Raw genomic sequence first — 25,066 nt, 5'->3', positions numbered from 1 at the left:
TCCGTGACGCACATATTTAATCAGTGTCTTTCTGACGCACACACACACTCACGTACACATACAGTTGTTTTTTTTCACAGAGTACATCATTATTCCAGGAATGAGACATAAATATTAGACATAGACAGGTTTTCTTGTTCATACAGTAAAAAGACTTTTGTGTAAAAATAGTAAAAACACGTTTCTGATTTGAAAATATTAATAACAACAGTGACACATACACACACGCACACACACAGACACATATACTTACACACACACACACACACATACAGTATGTTCAGGATACAGGAGTGAATGAGTTCAGGCAGGAGTGTGAGACTCGTGGACAGAAACGGGAGACGTCCCGTCTGCTCTGACTGACGGATGGACAGCGACAGCAGACGTGTCTTATGATTGACAGGTCTGACCCGCCTCCTGCTGCAGCACCATCTCGTCCTTGCGTTGCGGGAAAGTGTCGATGGTCGTGAACAGCTCGGCCGACGTGATCGGGAACGGATAACGTTGCTTGTCCATGCCCTGTTTGTCCACCAGCACCATTTGGAAGGACCTTTGAGAGATCCGGAGCAGTAACCTAGGAAACGCATGTCACACTTGTATTTGTTACCTCTTTACGACCTTTTCTGGCGTAAACAAAGGAGACTAAAACCTGGTCCTAGTGAGGCAGAACCTCATTTCTGAGGAATTGGTGTAGTTTGGGGCTAAAATCAAAGATAAAACCATATCAAGTCAAACAAAACTACAGCCTAGAAGTGCAGAAGAAAGCGAATGATGAGCAACAGTCAAAATTCATCGTATTTCCACAAAGTTATTTCATAGATCTGATCCAGATTACAGATTTGGCAGCATTTTAAATGTAGGCCCACTATGGGAAGTCCAATTTAACATGTTCAGGATGGATTTTGTGTAAGATTGTATTGTTGAAGCCTTGACGGAGGTCTTTGTATTGTTTTATTCTGATTCTTTACTCTTTCTCTTTCCTGTCATGTCATCACTATTTGGTTTTTATTTTTTTAAGGGTAGCTAATAATTCAGACCCTGGTAGCTTTTGTTTTTGGTGGAATCATTTTATTTCTGTGTGCAAAGTCAAATCATGGAAGTATCCAGAACTGCTAACAACTAGGATGTTTGAAAAAGCTGTGTTTTGGGGAATACCTTTAAAACAATGACATTTCCTCAACCGAATATACTCACTTAATAAATCCACTTAAAAACCCTTAACTTCAACTCACTACTTTTTTCCATTCACCCCCAGGTGTCCATCAGTCAGCCACGCCCACCTCATCACTTCATTCCACTCACCTGGTTCCCTCAGGTGCTCTGCATCTCCAATCAAGACTTTATAAAGACTCCTCCTTCACACACTCACACTTTTCAACAGCACACTGAACATTGTAGTTGGGGGAGGAAAATGTTGGAAGCACACAGGGAAGGAAGGGGATTGTTTCATCATCCGACCATGTTCGGACTTTATAGATGAATTAAACATGAGAAGAAAGGGAACCAGAAGCTGCTGTTAAACACCAAAGAAGAAGAAAACTCACTGAATCCTGGAAATCACCCCAGCTTTCTGTCCCTGACCTTGAGAAACTGTCTTAGTCTTTGTGGTTTCTGTTGTACATCTCAGTCCTACACAGAATTGGGTTGTTTGTTTTAATCCAAGTGTTTTTGATTTGGGGAGATTCAGCTCTTCAAATCCAAGTTTATCCTTTCCTGGTTCAGATGCTTCTGCCAGATTGTTATTCTTTTTTTTTTTTGTACTCTTATAAACCTTTCCTGTGATTGAATTGTGCTTTTTTTTCTTTGCTTTGTACCATTTTTTTGTGATGCTGGATGCCAGATAATCTTGTCTCTGAGTATTTTGAGAAACTGCTGATCTACTGGCACCCACACACACACACACAAGCATCTCTGGGGTTTACAGAGAAATCATCTGGGATAAAATAGAAAATATTCAGGGAGCAGCAGTTTTCTGGAAGAGAATTGCTTTGTTGGTGCCACAGGTCAGAGACTGAATAAGAAACATTTTGAACGTTTGGGGGGGAAATATCTACTTTTAAGTATTCTGACAGATGTTCTAATTGCACTTTTTAAATCAATCTTTAATATCTACTGTGAAATAGATTTAAAACAAGATGGGGCATTAAAACCAAAATATTAACGAGTAAAGAACTTGTGTCAAACATGCACATGGTAACATTTGTAAAAATGAGATGAATCAAAAACGGAACAATTAAGTTGCTTTAAATTATGATTACCTAAGGATTAGTTGTTCAGGATTACAGGGTGCCAGTGCTGCCACTGTGTAAAGTGACCTGTGTACCTAATAAAGTGGCCGGTTTGTGTACCTGAGCTGCAGGGCCAGTCCTGGAGGAAGCAGCCTGTGTCGAATCCGTCCAATCTGTGCCGGATACATTCCGACCAGTTCAATCACCGTCACGTGCCTCAGGTCCAGTCCACACTGAGCGTGCTGTTCCCACGAGAGAGAGACAAGAAAACAGACTCATCCGTGTGTTTACAGCTTTGTTATCGACTCCACTGCAGCCCAAACAAAACTCTGGGTTCACTCCAACAACAGTCGATCCGGGGCTGCAATTAATGATCGTTTTTACTGTAACTTGGATAAATAAGTTTGATATCAGTCTATTTATAAGTTGTAAACTCTTCAATGGCTTTGCATTCAATTAAAATATAAAGAAACACTGTTTATACCCTATAACTGCAGATTTTTGACATGCTGTGTGCTGGATCTATTCATGTAAAGATCTGATATTTAACTACAGCTGCTCATGATGACGATAACAAGCAGAAGCTGCTTTAAAAAACATGTGGCCAAATAGTATTTAACTAAAGTAAAAGGTGTAAAAATATCCTTATAGGTGAAGTTATTTGCTAACAATGAATATGAATCAACACCTACATGTATTCTAATATGTGCATGATGACATTAAAGTCATAAAATGCACAATTTACAATAAGATATAATCATTAAAATGTTAATATTAAGTATTGCACAACTCAAGGATGTTTATTTTCCACATTTGTCACAATGTAGCAGTGAATGTTACTTTCTGCTGTCACGTAATTAATTTATAATGTCATTATTCTTACATTTAATGATTGCAGAGTCATTATTTCCACAGTCCAGGGTGTGAGTTGCTTGTTTTCAACTTAACTGCCGTGATATAAAATCTTATGGATTGTTGTTGTTGTTCTTAAAAACGGTGATTGATTTCTTTTATCTTTCAGCAGATTTTAACTCTGTCACCTTGAAAGATCGGGGGCTTTTTTATGATGAAGTGGTGAAACATCCGTCCGCAGCACAGACTCTTATCAGAATCCAGTGTCTGTATCACTTATTTATCACTGTGACATTTTCTGTTCATCAGCAGCAGCAGCAGCAGCTTCCTGCTATTTATCTGTGTGACACACGAGCAGCGGGGAAGACAACTAAACACACATTGTGTGTGGACCTCCTGCTGAGCGTGAGAGGAGACAATCTCCTCTCTTTCTGTCTGTCTCTGTGTCTCTGTGTCTGTGTCTCTGTGTCTCTGTGTCTCTCACTCACCTGTAAGTTGGTCATTTGGAAGCGATAGTTGTGATTTGCGGCCGTCGGAGCCGAGATGATGAGAAGCCGCCGCTTCTCGTAGAACTGGTCCAGCAACGCCGCGGCCGTCCGCACCCCAACGTTAATGTTCATGGCTGCAAAGACGTTTGAAAATGAATGTACAATTAAAGCCTAAAGTTACTCGAACTCAATAAAAGTACAAAGCATAAAAAACATAAAACATTTTGAAAACGACACAGAGCACAGTGTTAAGACCTGGTTTTAGGATCAGGGTTAGCATTGGGTTTCCTCGCGTTACTGTAATAGAGTAGGTTTTTTTGTGTACTTTTTAAAATGTGTAATTTTACTTTTACTAGTACTGTACTTCACTACGTTTGAAATCACATCTGTTATGCATGATGGACAGGTGAATGAATGATGAGGACAGGTGAATGAATGATGAGGACAGGTGAATGAATGAAGAGGACAGGTGAATGAATGATGACAGGTGAATGAATGAAGAGGACAGGTGAATGAATGATAAGGACAGGTGAATGAATGATGACAGGTGAATGAATGAAGAGGACAGGTGAATGAATGATGAGGACAGGTGAATGATGAGGACAGGTCAATGAATGATGACAGGTGAATGATGAGGACAGGTGAATGAATGATGACAGGTGAATGAATGAAGAGGACAGGTGAATGATGAGGACAGGTGAATGAATGATGACAGGTGAATGAAGAGGACAGGTGAATGAATGATGAGGACAGGTGAATGAATGAAAAGGACAGGTGAATGAATGAAAAGGACAGGTGAATGAAGAAGACAGGTGAATGAATGATGACAGGTGAATGAATGAAGAGGACAGGTGAATGACAAGGACAGATGAATGAATGATGAGGACCAGTGAATGAATGATGAGGACAGGTGAATGAATGATGAGGACAGGTGAATGAATGAAGAAGACAGGTGAATGAATGACGAGGACAGGTGAATGAATGATGACAGATGAATGAATGAAGAGGACAGGTGAATGACGAGGACAGATGAATGAATGATGAGGACCAGTGAATGACAAGGACAGGTGACTTGCTGTTAATTAAGGTCCCTGGGTGAGTGACATATGTGACCTTTGACCCATGTTGACTGATACATTATGTGTTTAAATATCTTATTTTGTCAGCACTTTGATTTGTAAAGTTTTCTGTCAATTATAAACAGTTCATGTGAGATTTGTGTTCCCTTGTCCTTTTTGCACGACACAAGAGATAACTTAAAAAAGGAACTTTTACTCTGTATTTTAAACAAGCTACTTTTTTACTTTGAGTAAAACATTTAGACCAGTACTTTTACTCGTAATTAAGTAAAAATGTTATAGAGTTATCATGTGGTACTTTTTACTTCAGTAGAATATTTCAGTAACTCTTTCCACCTCTGGGTTTAGGTTAAGGTTAGGCCCTTGTGTCCTCAATACCATGTAAAAACATGTGTGTGTGTGTGTGTGTGTGTACATTAGTATGCCGTACGTACGTGTGCACGTCGTGTCCGTGCCGGACCAGGTGAGTCCGGACTGACACACTCTGGCACCGCTGCCCTGCAGCTCGTAACCACCGGTGCATTTGAACTCACAGGTGGCGCCGTAGTTGTCTCCGTCGCTGTCACACTTCATGTAGCCGTTGTCGGGCGGGAACAGCGGACTGCAGCGACGCACTGACAGAGACACACACACACACACACACACAATAATCACCACTCTCACATCTTCACAAACCCTGAGGTATTTCACCGACCTCAGACGACCTTGTCAGTTTTTGTTGGAGTTGGATGTTTTTTGGTCTGGAGCTAATCTCCTGCTCTCTCCTGCCCCGGGATCTTCTGCCTCATCCAACCTCTGTGCTCTTTATCCAAAACCCTGCTTCACTCTGGTCTGAAGACAATCAGCCATTCATCCACTTTTTAATCCCCTTATACAATCTGAGCTTCATGAATGGATTGATTGTACACGGGATGTACCAATATTTTAAGATTCTGGAACTTCTGTCAGAGGAAATAATGACAGATGGAGTCAGTTTTGGATGGATGGATGCTGGAAAAGCAGAGAAATAGGGCTTTGCGCCTGTATACTAGTCATTACGGTAGCCCTCGGGACTTCCGTGGAACGGCCGTACTAAAAGAGCCATTTTTGTCCCTTCTCCACCCAAATAAATGTAATTCGGCAGCCTGAAAACCTGGAAATCTGATCCATAAAATGACGATAACATCCTGTACTGTATATACAGTTTTATATAGATATACTATACTCATACTGTTGCATTTATGAAATCTAATGAAGGAGAAAAAGAAAACTGTTGACATTTCATTACTGTTTTTTTACCTCTTTGAAATAAATATTAAGAAATTTGGACTTGGATTTTATGTACAGTTCATGGCATGGCATAATTATGATTCATAATTATTATAATTATAATATCAAGTACAAATGACTTCTTTTAAGTGCTGGGAATGTCAGGTTCTGGGACTCTTTTAATATCGCATTTGACGTAAACATAGTATTTCAGAGGACGGGATTGATCCCTTAAAAATAAAGTGTTCACTTTGAAAGAGATAATGAAGGAAAGAAAGAAATTAAAGATAAACATCATTACTTCATCATGATGGTCCTAAGAGGTTTAAATGAAAACTTAACTTTGATTTAAGAAGTGCGACATGAATCCAGATTCTTTGACACAAACGCGTCGCTCTCACCTCGCACTCTGACAGTGAAGCGACACGATCCTTTGTTTCCCGCCCGGTCGAACACAGTGTAGGACATCTTGTGCAGGCCCTCGGGGAAGTGGGACTTTGAAGGTTTCCCTTTCAGGACGACGCTGCAAAAATGACAGGCTCACTTTCTTAATCCTGCGCTGCTTCGGGGGTGGAATCACACAACGTAACAAACGGGACAGAAGAGATTAAAAGAGATGACACTGACTCTGTGAGGATGCCATCTGCTGTGTCCACACCCTCCGGTGTGTCCCATGTCACCCTCGCTGTCAGTTTCCCAGGTTCTGCCCACTTATCCTTCAGACTAGGGCACTTTATTTTGGGCGGCTCATTATCTACAAAGAGAAAGAAATGTTTTAATACAAATGTAAGTTACAGCGTTTTTCTATTATACAGTTGTAGCACTACTCGGCTAGTCATTTATTATGTGTTGTCCCTCAGCGATAGTACATGTTGCTATTTTTTTGGTTCCACTAAATCAGGGGTGTCAAACTCAAAGGACCTGGGGGCCAATTAGCATCTAGTTTGGTCAAGAGGGGGCCGGTCTAGAGAAAAAAAGTGTTCCATAGCGGGGTGGGCAATATAAGATATTCATGATATGTGACAGAATTTCAAAGTAAAAGAGCTTGTTTTGATATAAAATTGCGTATACTTCAAAATAAAAACCTATTTATGATAAATAGATAGCAAATAATGACGAGGATAACTATTATTAAAACAGCTTACATTTTTGTAATTTAATGTTGAGTGTAATACATTTAATAAAGCAATAATTACAACCGAATGTCTATTACTATGATAGGAAATATTGCTAGCCAATTAATTTTGTGGTGGGCGGGCCACATGTAATCAATTGGAGGGCCGCATGTGGCCCGCGGGCCGCCAGTTTGACACCCATGCACTAAATCTTTTTACACGGTCACATTATAGGGACTTGTCTTCCTTTTGGGGAAAAAAATCAAGTCCAAATAAGTATAGTCCAATAATCAGTATTAGGATTAGGTTAGATTAAGTCTCCTGGAAATGAATGTAATTCAATGCAATGTCCTCTGAAGTCATGGAAACGAGAGTTGGGAAGAGTGCTGCTGATGCAAAATGTAAGGTTTTGCAAAGTTGTGACCTATAAAGTGCTTTGTTATTTTGATTATTCGTGTTCAAAGTATTCAAAGGAGACTCTGTGTTGAGCCAAAACTGAGTGTTGTTGCACCGAGATCTGAAGAAGACCAGCTGTTAACCAAGGCAATTCGGTTATTTACACAATCACCCAAGTGCAGCTCTGAGTCCACTTCAGACGACTAAACATCTTCATACACGGATAAAATATCACAAGTGGATGAGGGAAGAAAAGATGCTGTGCAGCTGCTATTTGCCCGAAAGAAGTTTTGTCGATGCCTGTAAACTTGGGAGCTCAGATAGTCGCGGAGATAACGTTTGGGACGGAAAAGAGAGACGACAACAACAAACAGGAAACCCACGGAAGAACACGACCCGCACAGTCTTACCGACGCAGGTGGGGACAGCGGCGCTCCACGCCGTGGTGTGTTGGCACGTCGCCGTCTTGTGACCCTTCAGGTCGAATCCCGCGGCGCAGAAGAACTCACAGCGGGAGTTGAAGTAGGAGCCGTCCGAACACTTGTAGCCGCCGTTAGCCGGCATGCTCAGCTTGGGACAGCGGACCTCTGGACAGAGAGGAGGTTCATTGAGTTAGTGGCCATCTCTTAATCAGTCAAACATGAATAAACGTATACAATAGGGCCGGCCCAAGCCTTTATGGGGCCCTAAGAGGATTCTGATTTGGGGGCACCCCTCCCTCCCTCTCCAAAATAAAACCAAGTAACTTAAGCGCAACACTTTTTTAGATATCTAAATATAAATGAAGATGTGTAGACTCTGGGGGGCCCCCAGAGCAGCCCCTTAGTTCACTTCTGTCTTGGTCCGGCTCTGAAAATCAGGCAGATTATTGTGGATTTTCACTGGTGACTTCCTTGCCTACAGTGAATTTAAATTATAAACTGAGTGCAGGGTGAGTCACATTGATTAAGATCATTTGATGTGAAATTATTGTTCAGGTTCAACAATTTAATTGTTTTTCTGTCTTCAGGTATAAATAATAAGATAAATGTTTGCACATTCATCCACTAATTGCAACATATTGACATTTCATTAGCAGCAATCATCAGTGTGGGCCTTCTTCTTCTGTGTTTTTCCATCACAAATCATCACTGCTACACCGTCTGTGAAATGTGTTTATTCCTTATTGTGGAGCAGCATAAATTCAGCAGCAATGGCAGTAATTAAATTTTTATTAGTGCACATTGGGGGAAGTATTTCTTTCCACAGATGTTGCCAAGAATCGAATCCCGTGAGAAACAATGCACCCATGTGATTGTTTCAGGGCTGCAACTAACGATCGTTTAATCTGACAATTATTTCCTCAATAAATCAAATGTTTCTCTGGTAAAATGTCAGAAAATGTTGAAAAATGTTGAGTTTTAATTATTTCTTTGTTATACGGACCAAAGAAACCAGAAAATATTCACATTTAAGAAGCTGAAAGAAATCAGAAAACATGTTTGAATTATTAAAAAGAAAGAAACAAAAAAAAAAACATTTGACACCATGGATCATGAAATATTTCTTAATAAAATTAGTAAATATGGTATAAGAGGGGTGGGATATCAGTGGGTAGCAAGTTACCCTGAAAGACAGAATCTGACTTGTATGATATAAAGTGGGGTGTACCTCAGGGCTCAGTCCTTGGGCCTAAAATGTTTCATTTTGCTTTTGAATGACATTGCTAATGCCTCCAAACTGTTTTAAATGACGCTACATTTCTTTCACCAGGGGAAAAAATATTGTACACGTGTTAGATGTGGATAAAGAAACTAAACTACAAAAAAATTGAAGATATGGTTTAATGAATTAATGATTAAAATAGTACTGCTAAAGATGTATAACGGGGCACACCTTGAGTCGGATGTGGGAAATGATATCATACTGTATATTGATTTGATTTTATTATATAATCTTGTTTTTAAAGGTTTTGTTGAGTTTATATAAGATTATCTTCTTACTCCTCCTTTTCATTCATGTTTACTCATATTTGACAGACGTGGTGTGACGTGTGGTTCACACTTACCTCTGCAGGCGTAGTTGGACGACCAGTGTTTACTGGCCATGCACACCACCTCGGGGCTCTGGACCTCGTATCCCTGCTTGCAGCGGATTTTACAGCGCGTGCCCATCACATTCTTGTGGTGCTCTCCTCTGGGCGTGCGGCAGCTCACGTCGCCGTGTTTCACCTTAATGGGTGCACACCACGGAGATGCTGAAGAAGAGAAAAACAAACAGAAGGGAAGATGAGCCACACTGACAATTCCTCCACTGCACTGCAGGCAATTATGTGGAGTTAATAAAGGAGCAACCTGCAGCTGGGTGATACCACGTAGCACAGTTTGAGAAGCATGGGTTTTGCCTACATCCCTATATAAAAATACTGTATATCCTGTATTGTACTCTAAAGGAAAATATCTACTCTAAAACACACAGTAATGTCTGTATTCTAGCTGTTAATGATCTACATTACACACTAAAAACATAGGTTTCACAGGTTAATACCCACGTTTTCACAGTAACAAAATTTCTTGTCTCATGTCACAGTTTTGATATAATATCGATATGTTTGCCAATTTGGTGACACCAAAATGGGGAGAGAAGGCTGTTGATGTCAGACGTCAAGCTCTTACCTGACGACTATTAGGGACTGTGAGTGTGAAAGTGTGAAAACCCGCCCATCATCGTCTGAGTTCAGACGGATACGGCGCATTTCTCATTACCTTATCTGCAACTTCCCTTAATCCAAGTGTCTGCTGAGCTGAAGGAGATAGTCACACTTGAGGGAAAGGCAAGATAGTGATGTGCAGAGAGAGAGAGAGTACTTAAATCTTAAAAGTGTGTGTTAAGAGGTGTAAAAATAGTCCTCACACACCTGTTTTTAGACTTGAACTATCACAGCACTGAAATTTAACTCTCATTTCTTGCTATTAAGTCGTCCTCACATTTACTTGTTCCCCCCTCCAGTGTTTTATCTCTTAAATAATAACGCTGATTAGACTGGAAACAGATTATGTTTTTGCACAGCAGAGTCAAAATTAAAGTGAATTATGCACATTTACACCCACTGCTGTTAAAGAGAATATTAAGAGGTATTTACTGCATTAACATAATTGTGATCACAGTCTGTTCTCTATCTACCTCTATCCATCTATTTATCTACGCAGCTAACAATTTTTGGTTCCCAGAACGTTCTGGGAACGTTACCTTTTGGTTGTGGGAATGTTCCCTGAATGTTCCCCTTTAGGTTCTCCTGTGGTTGACATGGAAAGTTCTCCTAATGTTCCCCTAACGTTTGTTTTTGGCTGCACATTCAATTCCCTGAGCGTTACTTTGCCACAACCTTCATACAACCTTTCGAGAACGTTCTCTTTTGGTTACTAGAATGTTCCCGTAGCCACTTTTGTCACAACCTTTCACTTTTTGGTTCTCTCAACGTTTAGGGAATGTTAGACCTTGAGGGAACGTTCTCCAAACGTTAGTTTTTGGTTTGGTTGTAACTACCCTTAGGCGAACCATGGGCTAACATTCTTTGAACGGTGCATTTTCGTAGGGTATCTACCTACTGTACCTACTTACCTTAATTTAACACCCACTCCCCCCTCTTTTGTTGCTTTTTGTTATTATGTATAATCAAATAATTTCATTTTTCCACCTCAAACAAGCATAAAAACCTGTCTTATAAGTATTTTAACATTTTTTAAATCTGTCAAATAATATTATAATCCACTTCTGGGGCAGATTCCAGACAAAAGCCCACAACTAAAAATGACAAAGCACCCTTTTATAGGAGATATATATCCAGCAGGGGCAAGAAATAGTGCAGCACATTGAGTAAACAAAACATAATTTCCTCAAACTCTTGGTATAAACGTCAAAATTTGACTTCTATGTTTGGCTCCAAAATATGTGCTACACTGAATTTGACTGTGCAGGAAACAAACTATCACTTTAAGATCTATCAGTCTCACTTTATTTGTTTCCCCTCTTTGGACACGACTGCCATCCCGACAACGCTTGTGTAAAAATTCCTCCTTTGAAGCCAAGTTGGAGAAGCCACAAGATTCTTTTCCAAGTCACGGAAATCAGAAACCTGCAGTTTATTTCCTGCTGGCTCAGGACAAACACACACACACACATGTGTATTTACACACACACACACACCAGATTAGGCTGATTTCCATTTGGAATGAAAATGAGAATTCATTACACAGCAAACCTCCCTCGCTCCCTACGTGTGTGTGTGCCTTGGCAAAGTCTCCAGAGTCACTGAGTAAGAGAGAAAAATAAATCTACATTTCAGCTTTTACCCAGGGAGAAAGTTTGGTTTGGCCGGAGTGATAATGTTCCGTGTCTGAGTGACCCTGTGTCTGAAACTCGAGGCTACTTTGACGTAACGCTGTCGGTTTACAAAACTGGCTGAACTACCTGGTATTAAATGATGGCTCTTTAAAGAAACAGTGAAATAAAACAACACAGTTATTCTAATTTTAATCCTTTGTGTCTGAGTATTTATATAAAAAAATACTTTTCTTTCTTTTTTTTTCTCCCGGTCACATCTTGAACTACATAGAGTAAACTTGTATGAGGGAGTAAAACATTCTTCTTTTTTTTTAATCATTTATACATAATTCCAAATGAGAAATAATGCCTTGTTTCAATGAATCATACAAAATCCAAAACACTACACTCATCGTAAAATAAAAAATCCTGACATTATAGGCGATGTTAGTATTAGTTCCTAAGATGATTGTTAATAAACTGTTACTAGTTAAGCTTGCTATTTTTAAATAATAGCATATACTCTATTTCTTTATGTGCAGAATGCTGTTATTTAATTAATAAGAATGTGTAAGTATGTGTTTAATATGTGTCAACACAATAAATTAACTAACTAGCTAGCTAGTTAGCTAGACACATGTGCTGTAAACAACCATATAAAGTGATTTTTTTTGGCTAGCACCTGTGCTACATTAGCAAAAAACATGATTGTATTGGCTAGCACCTGTGCTAACAGTATTTTATTGGCTAGCACCTGTGCTACATTAGCAAAAAACATGATCATATTGGCTAGCACCTGTGCTAACAGTATTTTATTGGCTAGCACCTGTGCTACATTAGCAAAAAACATGACTGTATTGGCTAGCACCTGTGCTAACAGTATTTTATTGGCTGACACCTGTGCTGGAATGTTAGTTTATAATGTGAGTATATGATTCGACTGGCTTGTGCTCAGGTTGTAGCTTGGAAAGTTAAAAACTTTTCTCAACATCTGCTGCACGTAGAATTAGCAAAGCAAAGCAATGGACCCACAATGCAGTTCGGCAAAGCTTGAGTGAACGAGTAAAGTGTTTCAGTTGACTTGTCCATGTGTGAGTGCAGTGTAATAACCTAGAGCAGTCCAAAAACACCAACATTTGTTCCTCATTATTTTCCTCCTGATGTAACAGTGCTGGTCAGCACTTATGAAATCCATTAAAATCCAAGGGATTGAATGTAATTCCCCCATGATCACTCGCAAACATCTCACATTACAGAAGACTAAGACCCTCTAACTTTCATTTCTGTGACTCTGGAGTAAGTGTCAGTGCATGTCATCACCTTTATACCGACGAGAATACCAGTCCTCATCATCTCCGTAGGAGTACTGTCCTGAGCCTGGGGGGGTGGGGGGGGTGGGTGAGAGAAGAAAAAGAGAAAAAGCAACTAATACGATGAAGAGAACTACATCCAAGATGTTAGGCAATGTTAGAAAGCTTTGTCCTTGGTTGACCTGAGGGACTTTTTTGGGATTTTCAGCAAAACAACACCAGGATCAGGCTTTAAAAAGCATTGCTTAACTTTTCATTTGAACCAGACTCAAGTTGGGGCTTTGGGGAGGTGATCAGGATCTTTTAGAAAGGACACATGCAGAAAGAATAAAGCTGAAAAGATCCTGTTTTCCCTGCTGATTTGGGGGAAAAAAATGATCGCTTTAAACGATCCTGATTCACTCTCTGACCCCATTTTGTGTTTGGTAGAAATGAAAAAGCAATTATTTTGAAACGTTTTTGTTCCAAAACAACTCCCATACATCATACTTACCGTGGACAGGAATCCCACCCTTTTGAGACACCTTTGAATAGATTTATGAAACGGAGCAAAACATATTCATAACTGTGAAACAGCAGGGTTAAAGAAGAGAAAATGTCTTATTAGCAGTGTTGGGCAGTAACAAGCTTCTCAAGCCACAGACTAGGGGTCAAAATATCGATGTGGTGATATATCATCGTCCTTCCTTGTGCAATAATACGAGAATCGATTCAAATATTGATGTTTTTAATTAACAAATGAAGGCGCTATAAAGTAAACAGTGCCTGCCAGTTTCACTCGCCATGTGTCACTATTTCATGTCTCGGGCTGAAGAAGAGGGCGTTTACAACGGGATAATGGTGGATAAAGCTACATTAACAGATGCTCCATCCACGTTCAATACATGGACTTTATGCACTTTGTTTTCTATGTTGTGAATAAATAGAGAAATCCTGCACTTTTAACTTTTCACGTTAACGTTTTGTTGTCTTCAGTTTGAGAGAATCATTATCATAGATGATTATCATAGAATCATTGTATCATTATATTATTGGTATCGTGGACCATGTATCGCTTATCGTAGCGGGGTGTGATCTACCCTGTGATTCCCACCCCTAACACAAAAAAACAACAATCTCTAGTCATTCATTTCCTTTTCCAGCCTGACACCAGTAGTATACTCTTTATTGGATGACCTCCAGTAACAAATATTTGAAACAATGACAGTGATATATTACTATAATATTCTTTCTTTACTTGGCGATTCATAGATCATGAGCCTGTACCTTCAGGAGTTTGCTGTAGGCATCTGAGCCGGGAGACTTTCTCAGTTATAATTTGTGTTTAGTTTTTTTTTACCATCTAAAGGCTGGACCCTGAGTCGAGGTGTGAAAGAGGGTCATTAGGGTCATCCTAACCGTCTTGGAAGAGAAGTGACACATTGTCAACTCAACTCAAGGTTGCCTTCAGCTCACTACTGAAGATCAATATGACCTGGCAGGTCACATCCAAGAGGCAAAACATCCTGTTTTTGAAAGCTGTTCCTCCAGAACTGCAAATTGGCCAACTCCATGTGTCCACTCATATATACTGTACTCTATCTTCTACTTTCTTCTAAATCTGAACAACAATTCCATTAATACTTCAGAAAAATGTTTACTAATGTTATAAATCTAGTTGTAAATAGGCCCCTAGTGGCTATTCAATACACTCTTATTTCCTGGTCGGCTTCAGCAGAGACCCAGAAAACAATATGCATTTTTTAAAATCTAGCATCTATAGTCACAATGTCAAGGAATATGCAGAAAACAGTCAAAATTGTTAGAGAGGCTGCCATGTTTGCAGCTACACGTGCAGTAATGATTGTTCCTAGGGCTGCAACTCACGATTATTCTCATAATCGATTAACCGAGTACTTGTTTGGTGCGTAAAATGTCAGAGACCTGGAAATGATGATGTTCTTGCATGTCTTGTATTTGTCCACAAACCAAAATTGTTCAGTTTTAATGATTTCTTTTGTTATATGGAGCAAAGAAACCAGAAAATATTCACATTTCAGAAGCTGAAAAATCTGTAAACTGCTTGTGCGTGGCAGCAGAGCTGGTGGTGGACACGGCTGAGTAGAACTGCTAAAAGACAAATATGGTGGTGGTGGTGGTGGTGGTGGTGGTGGGGGGGGGTCGTGATGAGCACGCAGGATTATTTTAGGAAAGAGAAAAGAAAGGATATGGAAGGGGCAGCAGGTCAGAACGCAATAAAAACAAGGTGGAAGAGGGGTGAGAAAGGGGTTAAAGCAGGGGGAGGAGGGGAGTTCAACCTTGGCCTCGGGATGTTATGAACCTCAGTGTGTGAATGTGTCCTCTGTTCCGCCTCCTCGGGCTTCAGATCTCAGCGCCGCATGTCGATCAATGAATCTGATACTGAGGGCTACGTCTCGTGACCCCAGTCCACATTTCTCATCATGGCTTTTTCTGCCTCGAAATTACGATACACAAAACACACTCTCACACTCACACACAAATATGAAGCTCTGAGGTTTTAACAGTCACGTCACACCGTGTGGATTGTACGGAGCAAACCCACACACACACACACACTGAGTGAGTCATATTTAGAGGTCTAATGGGAAAACTTCAGAGTCTGCTTCTTAATGGAGAAAAGACGGCAGGCACAGAGCGAGAGAGGGGGAGAGAGAGAGAGAGAGAGAGAGGGGTATGGAAAACTAATTACAGGTGTGTGTGTTCTGGTATTTGTGACCACTTAAGGACCTTTTCTGGCATAAACACTGAAAGCCTGCTCCTAATGAGGCAGAATTTAACTTCTGAAGAACTAGTAAAGTTTAGTTTCGGAGAATGGAAGTCAATGCAACCATTTCAAAAGTCAGTTGAACAATTGACAGTTATTTTCTCATATAATGTAGCAGTTAACACATTTAACTGGTCAAAAACCCTATTTAAACCCACGTTAAAGTAGGTTAAATGGGTTTAAACTGGTCAACGTGAACATGCTAATTTCCATTTTTGGCGTCGATGCAAAGTCCTGCGATACGACAACATGACGCACATTTAGCATAAAAACAGCAATTAGTATTTATAGGTGAATGTGCTTTTTACGACTTGGGACAACACTCAATATTATATCTAATTGTGATTATTCATTTTCGTTTCAATAACATATTTGAACTGTGTAATATCTGTGCAGATCTGTGAGAAACGAAGATGTTTATGTTAGAATACGGACAATATTCAATCTAAAAAATGGTAATTTGACACACATTTTGGCTTTAAGAAACATTTGATTAGTTGTTTTTCATTCGGTTCAAGATACAACAGTGAAAAGACAGCAATGGGACAACGGCAGCAGATTAACTGCTCCTGACACTGCACTGGTGACATTTAAATAAAACGGTAAAAGTGATTATACGCGTCTTTCCTGTTGAATCGATAAAACAAGGTATTAAATTTAATATTAAATGAGAACAGCCCGGTAAAATGCATCTACAGAACCTCTTCACACAAAGGGGGAATTATTCCCAGCACGGTCGCAATAAATCTCACATCTCTGACATGTGATCAATATCAACAAGTCACGCTACGAACAGATTCATGCGATAAATCACATTTTTCTCCCTCCAGCATCAAATACACAAAACAGATGCATAAACAACACTACACACAAAACAGAGTCGAGGAAGGAACATTCAATAAACTTCAGGCCCTCTTCTTTATCGTAGCCATGACAATGTGTGAAGTATTAAGCACAAAACTCTCCTTTGATGATATGAAAAGTTTGTGTTTTTAGTCCAAAAACATGCAGATTTGGGGATTAGGCAAATTGGACACTAACCCTAATCCACACCAGGGGTCGGCAAGTAAATATTTTTCTCAGAAATTGAATACTGGGCCAAAACACCATGTCTTAATCGGGCAAACCTCCCTTTTTCTCTACCATCTTTTGTTCTCTTGTAGGGATCGGCAAATTTAAGAGACGATGGTTTTAAAAAAAGTACCTTGAATTTGTCACATACGGTTTGACACTTTTTTTCAGAATAAAAGGCTTTGAATTCTGCATGGAAAAAGAAACCTGAATCTGGAAGCGGATGGTTGTTTGTCTCTATGTGTGTCCCTGTGATGGACTGGCGACCTGTGACCCCGTCTTTCCTCCTTGTCAGCTATTGAGGATACAAGTTACATAAAAGTGGATGAAATGATGTCTTATCTCATATCCTCAGTAGCTGACAAGGAGGAAAGACGGGGTCACAGGTCGCCAGTCCATCACAGTTAGTATCACAGGCCTGCTGAGGAAAGCTAATTGGAGGATCATCCTCTGTGATTTAATCTCTCGAGGGTTTTTCTTTTTGTTCTTTCTTTAAAGCTGCCATTTTGACATCCTTCCTATTTCCTGCATATCCTGAAAGGCTGTTGCTGCTTCTGCTTCTTACCTGTAGGTGGCGCAGACATAAGTCTTGTGTTTTTAATTTAACTGTCCTTCCTAATCCAATGATTTCCCGATAGGCGGCATATGCCATGCGAGAATCATCCTCCTAATAAGTCTGCCAGACTGATGATGGGGTTGGCGCGACGCTCTCCGAATATTCACATGAGTTCTTAGCGAGGACAGGATGTCAAAATGGCACGAGAGCAGGCAGCTTTAAAGAAAGAGACAAAAAAAACCTCTGGGAGCGATGAGACATTAAATCACAGAGGATGATCCTCCAATTAGCTTTCCTCTGCGGGCCTGTGATACTAACTGCCATTATGCGGAGACTGGCTCTCTCTCTCTCTCTCCTGGGTTTGACGTATGGCTACGGGGCTAACGGAGCATCGCGGAGCTCATTCAACGCACCGCGATTAAATTCTTCTTTTATGGCACTAATGATTTCTGCTCCAGTTACACGTCTGCTGCCTTTTTTTTTTTTAATAACGATCAACTGTCAACTGGAGAACTGCTCCTCGTGTCCATTACCTACAGCATTATAACTACTACTAAATAATTACTAAAGACAGAGATGGATGAATCCAGGAGGACTTTCAACCTTCTAGTGCTTGTAGTCAATAAGAGGCAAAATAAAAGAGTGCATTTTCAAGTTCTTTTTAAGGCCTGAAGGAACAAAAGTTTTGCAGTGTAATATCCAAGGACATGTTCATGGAGGCTTGCGGAGGATTTGTTGGTCATAATATTGGTCGATACTCAAGGTTGTGAAATCATTAACTGTATTGGACGCAAAAAAACAGAACCTAAAATGAACTTTAATGTCACTATAATGTTAAAAAACAGAAAAGTCCAAATCACTCTTATAAGGTGATAAAAATGTGGCCAGTCTTAAAAGTACCTTAAAGGGATACTTGAGTATGTCACCAGAAAATGACTTTGGTAGAAGTTAAAGTCACTTATTCTTAAAGTATATAACATTTACTGTACTAAAAGTAAAAGTATTAAAAAAGGTGAGGAGTTATGATGGCGCCATGGAGGCTCAATGGTGGGGGGGGTGTCGTTTAAGTGGAAGTTCTGTGGGTTCAATTCCTTCCTCTGCTGATCTATATGTGTCCTTGAGCAAGACACTTCACCCCGAGAAGAAACACAAACACACACCGCGGTGAAATAAACTCCTCGTAAACGCACGTACGCCACACTAATGCACACACACACACACAGACACACACAAACACACAGAAGTACAGAGCAGAGTTGTGACTGTCGGCAGTTTTCAGTGAGTCAGTGTAAATCTGTTGTACAGCTTGTGTTCATGTTTCAGCCTGTATGATCATACGGCCGCGGTGAGCCACTCTCATACCAGACACACACACACACACACACAAACACACACACACACAACGCCATACAATACACACTGACACACACACACAGGCTCACCCGGCTGTCCTGGTGAGGACTCTCATTGACTTCCATTCACTTGGATGGACTAAACCAGGGGGTCACTGAGCATTGAGTCTTTTTGTTAGGGATAGGAATCGGTATTGGTATCAGTATCGGTATCAGTCCAATATTTGTCAAAATTACTGGATCGTATATCGGACAGATACAAATGTAGAATCAGATACAATTAGAAAATTCAGTTTATTTGGTCTAAAATGACTGTAATATCGGAATAATATCAGTATCGGTAGATACTTGAGTATCGGAAACACAAAAAAGTGGTAGCGGGGGACGTCCCTACTTTTGGCGAAAAAAGCTACTAAATATGAAAATGATATCAAACATATTGCAATACAATATTTTTGATGAATTTCAAAGCTAGTCTTGATATGGAACAATATATAAAAATTTATTTCTGATGTAAAATTAATCTTTGCCATTAAAGAAATTAAATATATTATATGAAGCGGTGGGCCACGGGAAATCAACTGGAGGGCCGCATGTGTCCCGTGGGCCGCAAGTTTGAGACCTGTGGCCTAAGCAAAACGTTATCCCTGACCTTAACCATAACCAGTTCTTGCCTCACCCTAACCTTAACCTAACCACAATTCCTCAGAAATGATATTCTGCCTCATTAGGACCAGGTTTTAAAGTTAGCATTTAAGCACGAGTGCGTAAGAAATAGTGACATCTAGTGGTGAGACTTCCCAAGCCTATGAGGAAACTATAGCAGCCTTCTCAGAACCAGAACTTGAAATTGTGATTGTGGGAATGGTCATTTTTTACATAATTATTTCGCATTTACATTTGAATAATGAAAATTGCAGTAGGCCATGTTGTGATTTTAATCAAATTTCAATTAAATGTTCAGCCCTGTAGACGATGATGTTTACTTTTAAAACAAGTGTTCTTGCATAAACACAGAACTTGTCAGGACCAGTAGTCTTCATGGAGAGCAAAACCTGGTCCTGGTCCTAATGCCGCAGGACCTCACTGGCTAAGTCAATGCAGCGTCCTGAGCAGTGTTGTATTTCTAGCAACTTCTACTCCACTACATTTCCTCTAACTATCTTTGTTACTCGTTACTACCAAATAAATTCAGAAGAAGAGTTGGTATTATGGTCTGTATTTACAGTATATAGAGCTTTTCTAGTCTTCATGAGCTGCTTTACACCACAGTTTTCATCCATTCACCCATTCACATACTGGAACACGGGGTTAAGTGTCTTGCTCACGGACACGTATTAGACTAGCAGAGCCAGGAATTGAACCCACAACCTTCCACTTGAACGACAACTTGTTAGAGAGCCACCTTGGCTCAATCCTTAAATTAAGCACATTTTATGTCAGAAAATTACCTTTTAATACTTAAGTACAGTAAATGTCATATACTTTAAGACTTTTACTTAAGTAATATTATATAAAAGTGACTTCAACTTCTACTAAAGTGATTTTCTAGTAACTTTTAAAGGACTATATACAAGACTGGTCCTGAGAAGAATAGCAGTGCAAGTGTTTACTCAGTCAGCAGCAGAGTACAGTAAATAACTCCAAAGCCACAGTCAGAAGCTGTGAAAGTGTTTCTGTGGAGGTTAAATCCAACTGTTTTGGTGTTCTGGTAAATCTCTCTTGTAAAACACAACAATACAAAAAAAGAGTAGAAAAAGTAAAAAAACATGAGGAGAATGAAATTCCCTCAGTGCACGAGAGATTTTCATTAGAGCCACAGTCACAGACTGAGCTCTGTGTGCAGGGAAACGTCCCCCAGATGCACACTGCACTCCCCCCGCACTCACTCACTCACCCCCTCCACGTAAACACCACCGCGGTTCACTCAAAGACAAGAAGAAAAAAAGAAATACAAGCAGTAGTGATTTAAAAATAAAGCCACACACACAAAAAAGTATTTTTCCCAAAGTAAACTTGGACAATTCAAGAGACTTCACAGAGAGAAGATGAAGAAGAAGAAGAAGAGCTGCTGGGTTAATAAAGTTATAAAGTGTGTGAAAGACATTAGAGATGATACTCATTTATTATTATATTTATTCATTTATTTTACCTTCATTAGCGGAGCAGGAGAACCAGAGGTGGACAAACAGGAGCAGCAGCTGCAGCCACATGTCCATAATAAGCGCGAGGAGCGAGGGCAGACGCTGTTGAACATGTGAAGAAGTGGAGCTGCTGAAGGGAGGAAAAGTTCCAGCAGCGCATTCCTGCTCTCAAAGGTCCGCCTCCTGGTCCACGAACAAGGGAGGATTCTCCTCATGTGTGCAGGCAAACAGTCACTCAGTCACCGAGTCAGTGAGAGAGTGAGTCAGGACTACACCGCTGGGACTGTGAGTCAGGACCAACGCTGAGGCTGGACATAATTATGTAGATATACTGTATGTACACCATGAGACAACAACACATTTATTAGAAAAAATATGTGATATGATACGATATGATACAATACGATATATGATATGATATAATATGATATGATATAATATGATACAATATAATATGATGCGATATGATACGTTATATGATATGATACAATACGATATATGATATGATATAATATGATATGATATAATGTGATACAATATAATATGATGCGATATGATACGTTATATGATATGATACAATATGATATGATACAATACGATATATGATATATATGATATGATACAATATGATATGATACGATATATGATATGATATGATACAATGCGATAATTAAATGATATGATATGAAATGACAATATGATACAATACAATATGATTTGATACAATACGATATATGATATATATGACATGATATGAGATATGATATATGATATGATATGATACGATATATGATATGATATGATACAATATGATATGATACGATATATGATATGATATGATACAATATGATATGATACGATATATGATATGATACGATATATGATATGAAATGATACAATATGATATGATACGATATATGACATGATACGATATATGATATGATATGATATGATATGATACGATGCGATATGATATGATATGATATGATATGAAATGAAATGACAATATGAGACAATACAATATAATTTGATACAATACGATATAGTATACAATACAATATGACACAATATGATATGATACAATATGATACAATGCATTTTTGCATTATGACACTTGATATGACATGACACTATATGTGTCATGTGCAATATATTATATGATTTATTATCATAGTATGATATGACGTTATATATTATACATATATTATGCATATACTGTATATATCATATATGAGATGACAATATTATGTATGTGAATTGACGTGATATGTGATTCAATACAATATGATATGAACAATTTTAACAATCAGAAAGAAAGAAAGAAAGAAAGACGACTTTGTGCTATGGAAGCACTTTGTTATACAGTAAAAAACAGTCCATAGAATGACTTAATTGAGATGTCATTATATTATAAAAGTCATTATGAGCATTGAATAACCAGTATAATGAGCCCCTGGACGGTTACAGTTACATGGTCCAGAGTTTCATCACTGATATAAAAGCTGCACAGGGACTGATTATAGTGAGCTGAGCTGCATACAGTACACTATATATATACTGAATATACAGTATACATTAACAAAGGTCAAATGTTAGAATTAATCGCTGTATATAGAATATGTTCATGTACAGCTCTAATGTTTCATAAGAGCTGCACACAAAAACACTCACAGTGAGGTGAAAGTACAGTGATGTTGAAGGAATAATCACTCTGTAATTTTCTTATCCACAAGCATGAGGTTGGTTTATGGGCCGCGCGCGCATGCGTGTGTGTGTGTGTGTGTGTGTGTGTGTGGTGGCAAGTCCACACTTGAAGGTGTTAAGACATTCTTTGTCTTGACAGGAAACAGGAAAAGGAGGCGTGCGTGTGTGTGTGATTATGTGACTTCAGAGACTTTAAACGTCGTGATTAAAGTGTTAACTGCCTCCATCTTGGCTCACCTGGCTCTGAGGGATTCATGTGACACTTTGATGTGGTGTCATAGACTCTTATTTCAGATTAAGAGCTTGTTTGACTTTTAGTTTTCTGAGATGTACTAATTGTTTATTTTTCTCAAAGATCTTTAAAGGATCAAGCCTTTTGAGTGAAATGTTTTTGACCTCACTATAAAGTATTTTAAATACAAGGGATAGTCCGATACCACATGTTCTCGTCTGATGTGACTTACTAAAATTAAGGGGCTACAAAACTAAACTCGTTTTCGTGTGTACGCGCCCTTAGCATTTGACTCTGACCTTCTCCTGGTGGACTTAACCTCGTGCAGATCTTCTGAAGGTGTCTGAAGACGTCCTTCTTCCTGATGTCTTCACTTGATCTTTCACTTTGGACATATTTGCTGGTTATTTCAGGTCCTTTCTTGGCCCTGATATCAGGAGATACTGATGCCAAAGCTTCCTCTGTCGGTTTGCTTAAAGAGTTGCTTGTTTACATTAAGACATTCCTACAGATTTCTATTTCTTTCTGGTATTTTCCTTCCCTTCAGTCGCTCTCTGATGCTGTAGCTCTAACTTTCTTCTGAAGGATTGCTCGCTCTTGTTATTCGTTGGTGATTTTAAAAAAGGGAATCACACCCCTTTGAGCTTGTTTGTCTTCGTGATTTTTCGTGATTTTATTGGACTGGTAATGTTCTATTTTCCTTCAGATGTGACTGTGCGGTTGTTTTTCTGGAGCAGATGCTTCTTTCTTTAAAGAGCTGGAGTCTTTCAGAAGATCAGATCCCGGTTTTCCCTTTGGACTGGAGCTGTTCAGCAAACTCCTCAGGTCCTTTTGTAGTTCTGCTAAGAGCTCGGCCCTTTTTCTCTCTGCCTGAAAATAAATCAAAGAGAAAACAGCGGATTTAGTAAAAAATTGAAAATAAACCAGGCAGGAAACGGTCAAATGTGGAACAGCGACATGTAATTATGGTAAATTTCACCTCACATTTTGGTGATCTTTCGATTCGCAGTGTATGTTTTGGATAAGTACATGTCGTGTTTTATCCTTTCAAACGTGAATATGGAAGAAAAAAAAAAAATACAGGTCTATTTTCAAAAGTAAAACCAAGAATAGCTCTGGACATATGTGCCTGGTGGGCACGCATCGCAAGTCAGTCGTCAACAAATCTGTCATCAGACGTTGTCAGTGGGTGGAAGAGAAACCACGTCGATGTGGAGAAACGGAGGAGAGATCTTTCTTTACTTGTGACAAACAGATGATAAAGATAACGTGGGGGTCAGCGAGGTGTTATTTAATCAGTCACAGCAGATGTTCTGGATACTGTCAGGGATTTAAATGTTCAATAACTTGAAAGGTTCTGTACTTTTCATTTTGAACTGCTTCATCATTTTAATACGAAGCACAAATCTTGTCACATTTATAGTTTGTAATCTTTAAAAATGTGTGTGTCCGTATAAAAACACTGATACTGATGATATACAAAGTAGAACACGGCTACCTTTACATCTTTAAAACTTTACTTTTATTGTAAAAGTACTCGGCAAGTTGTCCGATTGCCTGTCTTAGTCTGACTATGGTGGCCTTAGCTTGATTAAACAGAGATAGTGATGGTAGCTCAGTGGTAGAGTCAGTTGTCTTTTAATTTGAAGGTTGTGGGTTTGATTCCCAGGGCTGATGAGCCTGCTCCACTTTGTTTGAACTTGTATCTGACATTTGTTTGCATTCAAGAAGTTGCACACTGCAGCTTTAACGCCACAGCCTGGTCATGAATGGGTTAGCGAGCACCACATGTTACACTGTGACACACTACGATGCAAGAGTCTCCTTCACAGCTTGCTTCATCCCTGGCAGTGGAAACACTGATGAGATGTGGCAAAGTTCCTGCCAACATTTCCAAAGCTGTGTGTGTGTGTGACTGGCAACACGTTGGTGTAATTAGCAGAATCAATCTGGTTTTAGGAGATTCACTGGAGACGTTCTTGGAGAAAGCAAATAAATGTGAAAAACTGAGAGACTAAAAAACACATAGACACACAGACACACACAATGTATGCTGAGCTATGCACATTTCCTGGAAAAGTCAGCGGAGTGTTCAGTGTTGCTGCCCTGGAGTGCTCATAATCCAGAACACAACCAACAAGCCTACGGTGGAAAATAACTATGCATTTACGTCAGTAAACGCTTTGTATTTCTCAAATCATGGC

At 39.4% G+C, this 25,066-nt stretch overlaps 1 protein-coding gene across 2 annotated transcripts; it reads right to left on the bottom strand.

The window, feature by feature from the left end:
* srpx (sushi-repeat containing protein X-linked) lies at positions 1 to 21,068 on the bottom strand. 2 transcript variants are annotated; one of them, XM_058612382.1, is made up of 10 exons: positions 20,935 to 21,068; positions 13,029 to 13,085; positions 9,454 to 9,642; positions 7,817 to 7,993; positions 6,523 to 6,649; positions 6,297 to 6,418; positions 5,082 to 5,261; positions 3,569 to 3,702; positions 2,349 to 2,470; positions 1 to 574 (listed from the first exon to the last, which is right to left on the bottom strand). In XM_058612382.1, exons 1-10 carry the CDS (start codon positions 20,999 to 21,001, stop codon positions 391 to 393), a joined length of 1,359 nt encoding a protein of 452 aa, XP_058468365.1. In that variant the 5' UTR covers positions 21,002 to 21,068; the 3' UTR covers positions 1 to 390. The 2 variants fall into 2 exon arrangements, with proteins under 2 accessions (XP_058468365.1, XP_058468366.1); XM_058612383.1 differs by lacking the exon at positions 13,029 to 13,085 and having other exon boundaries at positions 20,935 to 21,058.
* Between the last annotated feature and the right edge of the window lie 3,998 nt (positions 21,069 to 25,066).

Source organism: Solea solea, chromosome 2 (assembly GCF_958295425.1).
Source record: "Solea solea chromosome 2, fSolSol10.1, whole genome shotgun sequence".
NCBI lineage: Eukaryota > Metazoa > Chordata > Actinopteri > Pleuronectiformes > Soleidae > Solea > Solea solea.
The sequence above is the reverse complement of the archived record's forward strand: the minus strand, read 5'-3'. Positions and strand labels throughout refer to the sequence as shown.

What these genes read in the sequence shown, in the direction of transcription:
- srpx (XM_058612382.1), bottom strand. Translation starts at nt 21,001, where the DNA reads ATGGACATGTGGCTGCAGCTGCTGCTCCTGTTTGTCCACCTCTGGTTC. An exon ending in GTATTCTCGTCGGTATAAAG is followed by an intron (nt 9,643 to 13,028) that starts GTGATGACATGC and finishes TCTCTTCTTCAG; the next exon opens with CATCTCCGTGGTGTGCACCC. An exon ending in CACGGACACGACGTGCACAC is followed by an intron (nt 3,703 to 5,081) that starts GTACGTACGGCA and finishes ACGTCTTTGCAG; the next exon opens with CCATGAACATTAACGTTGGG.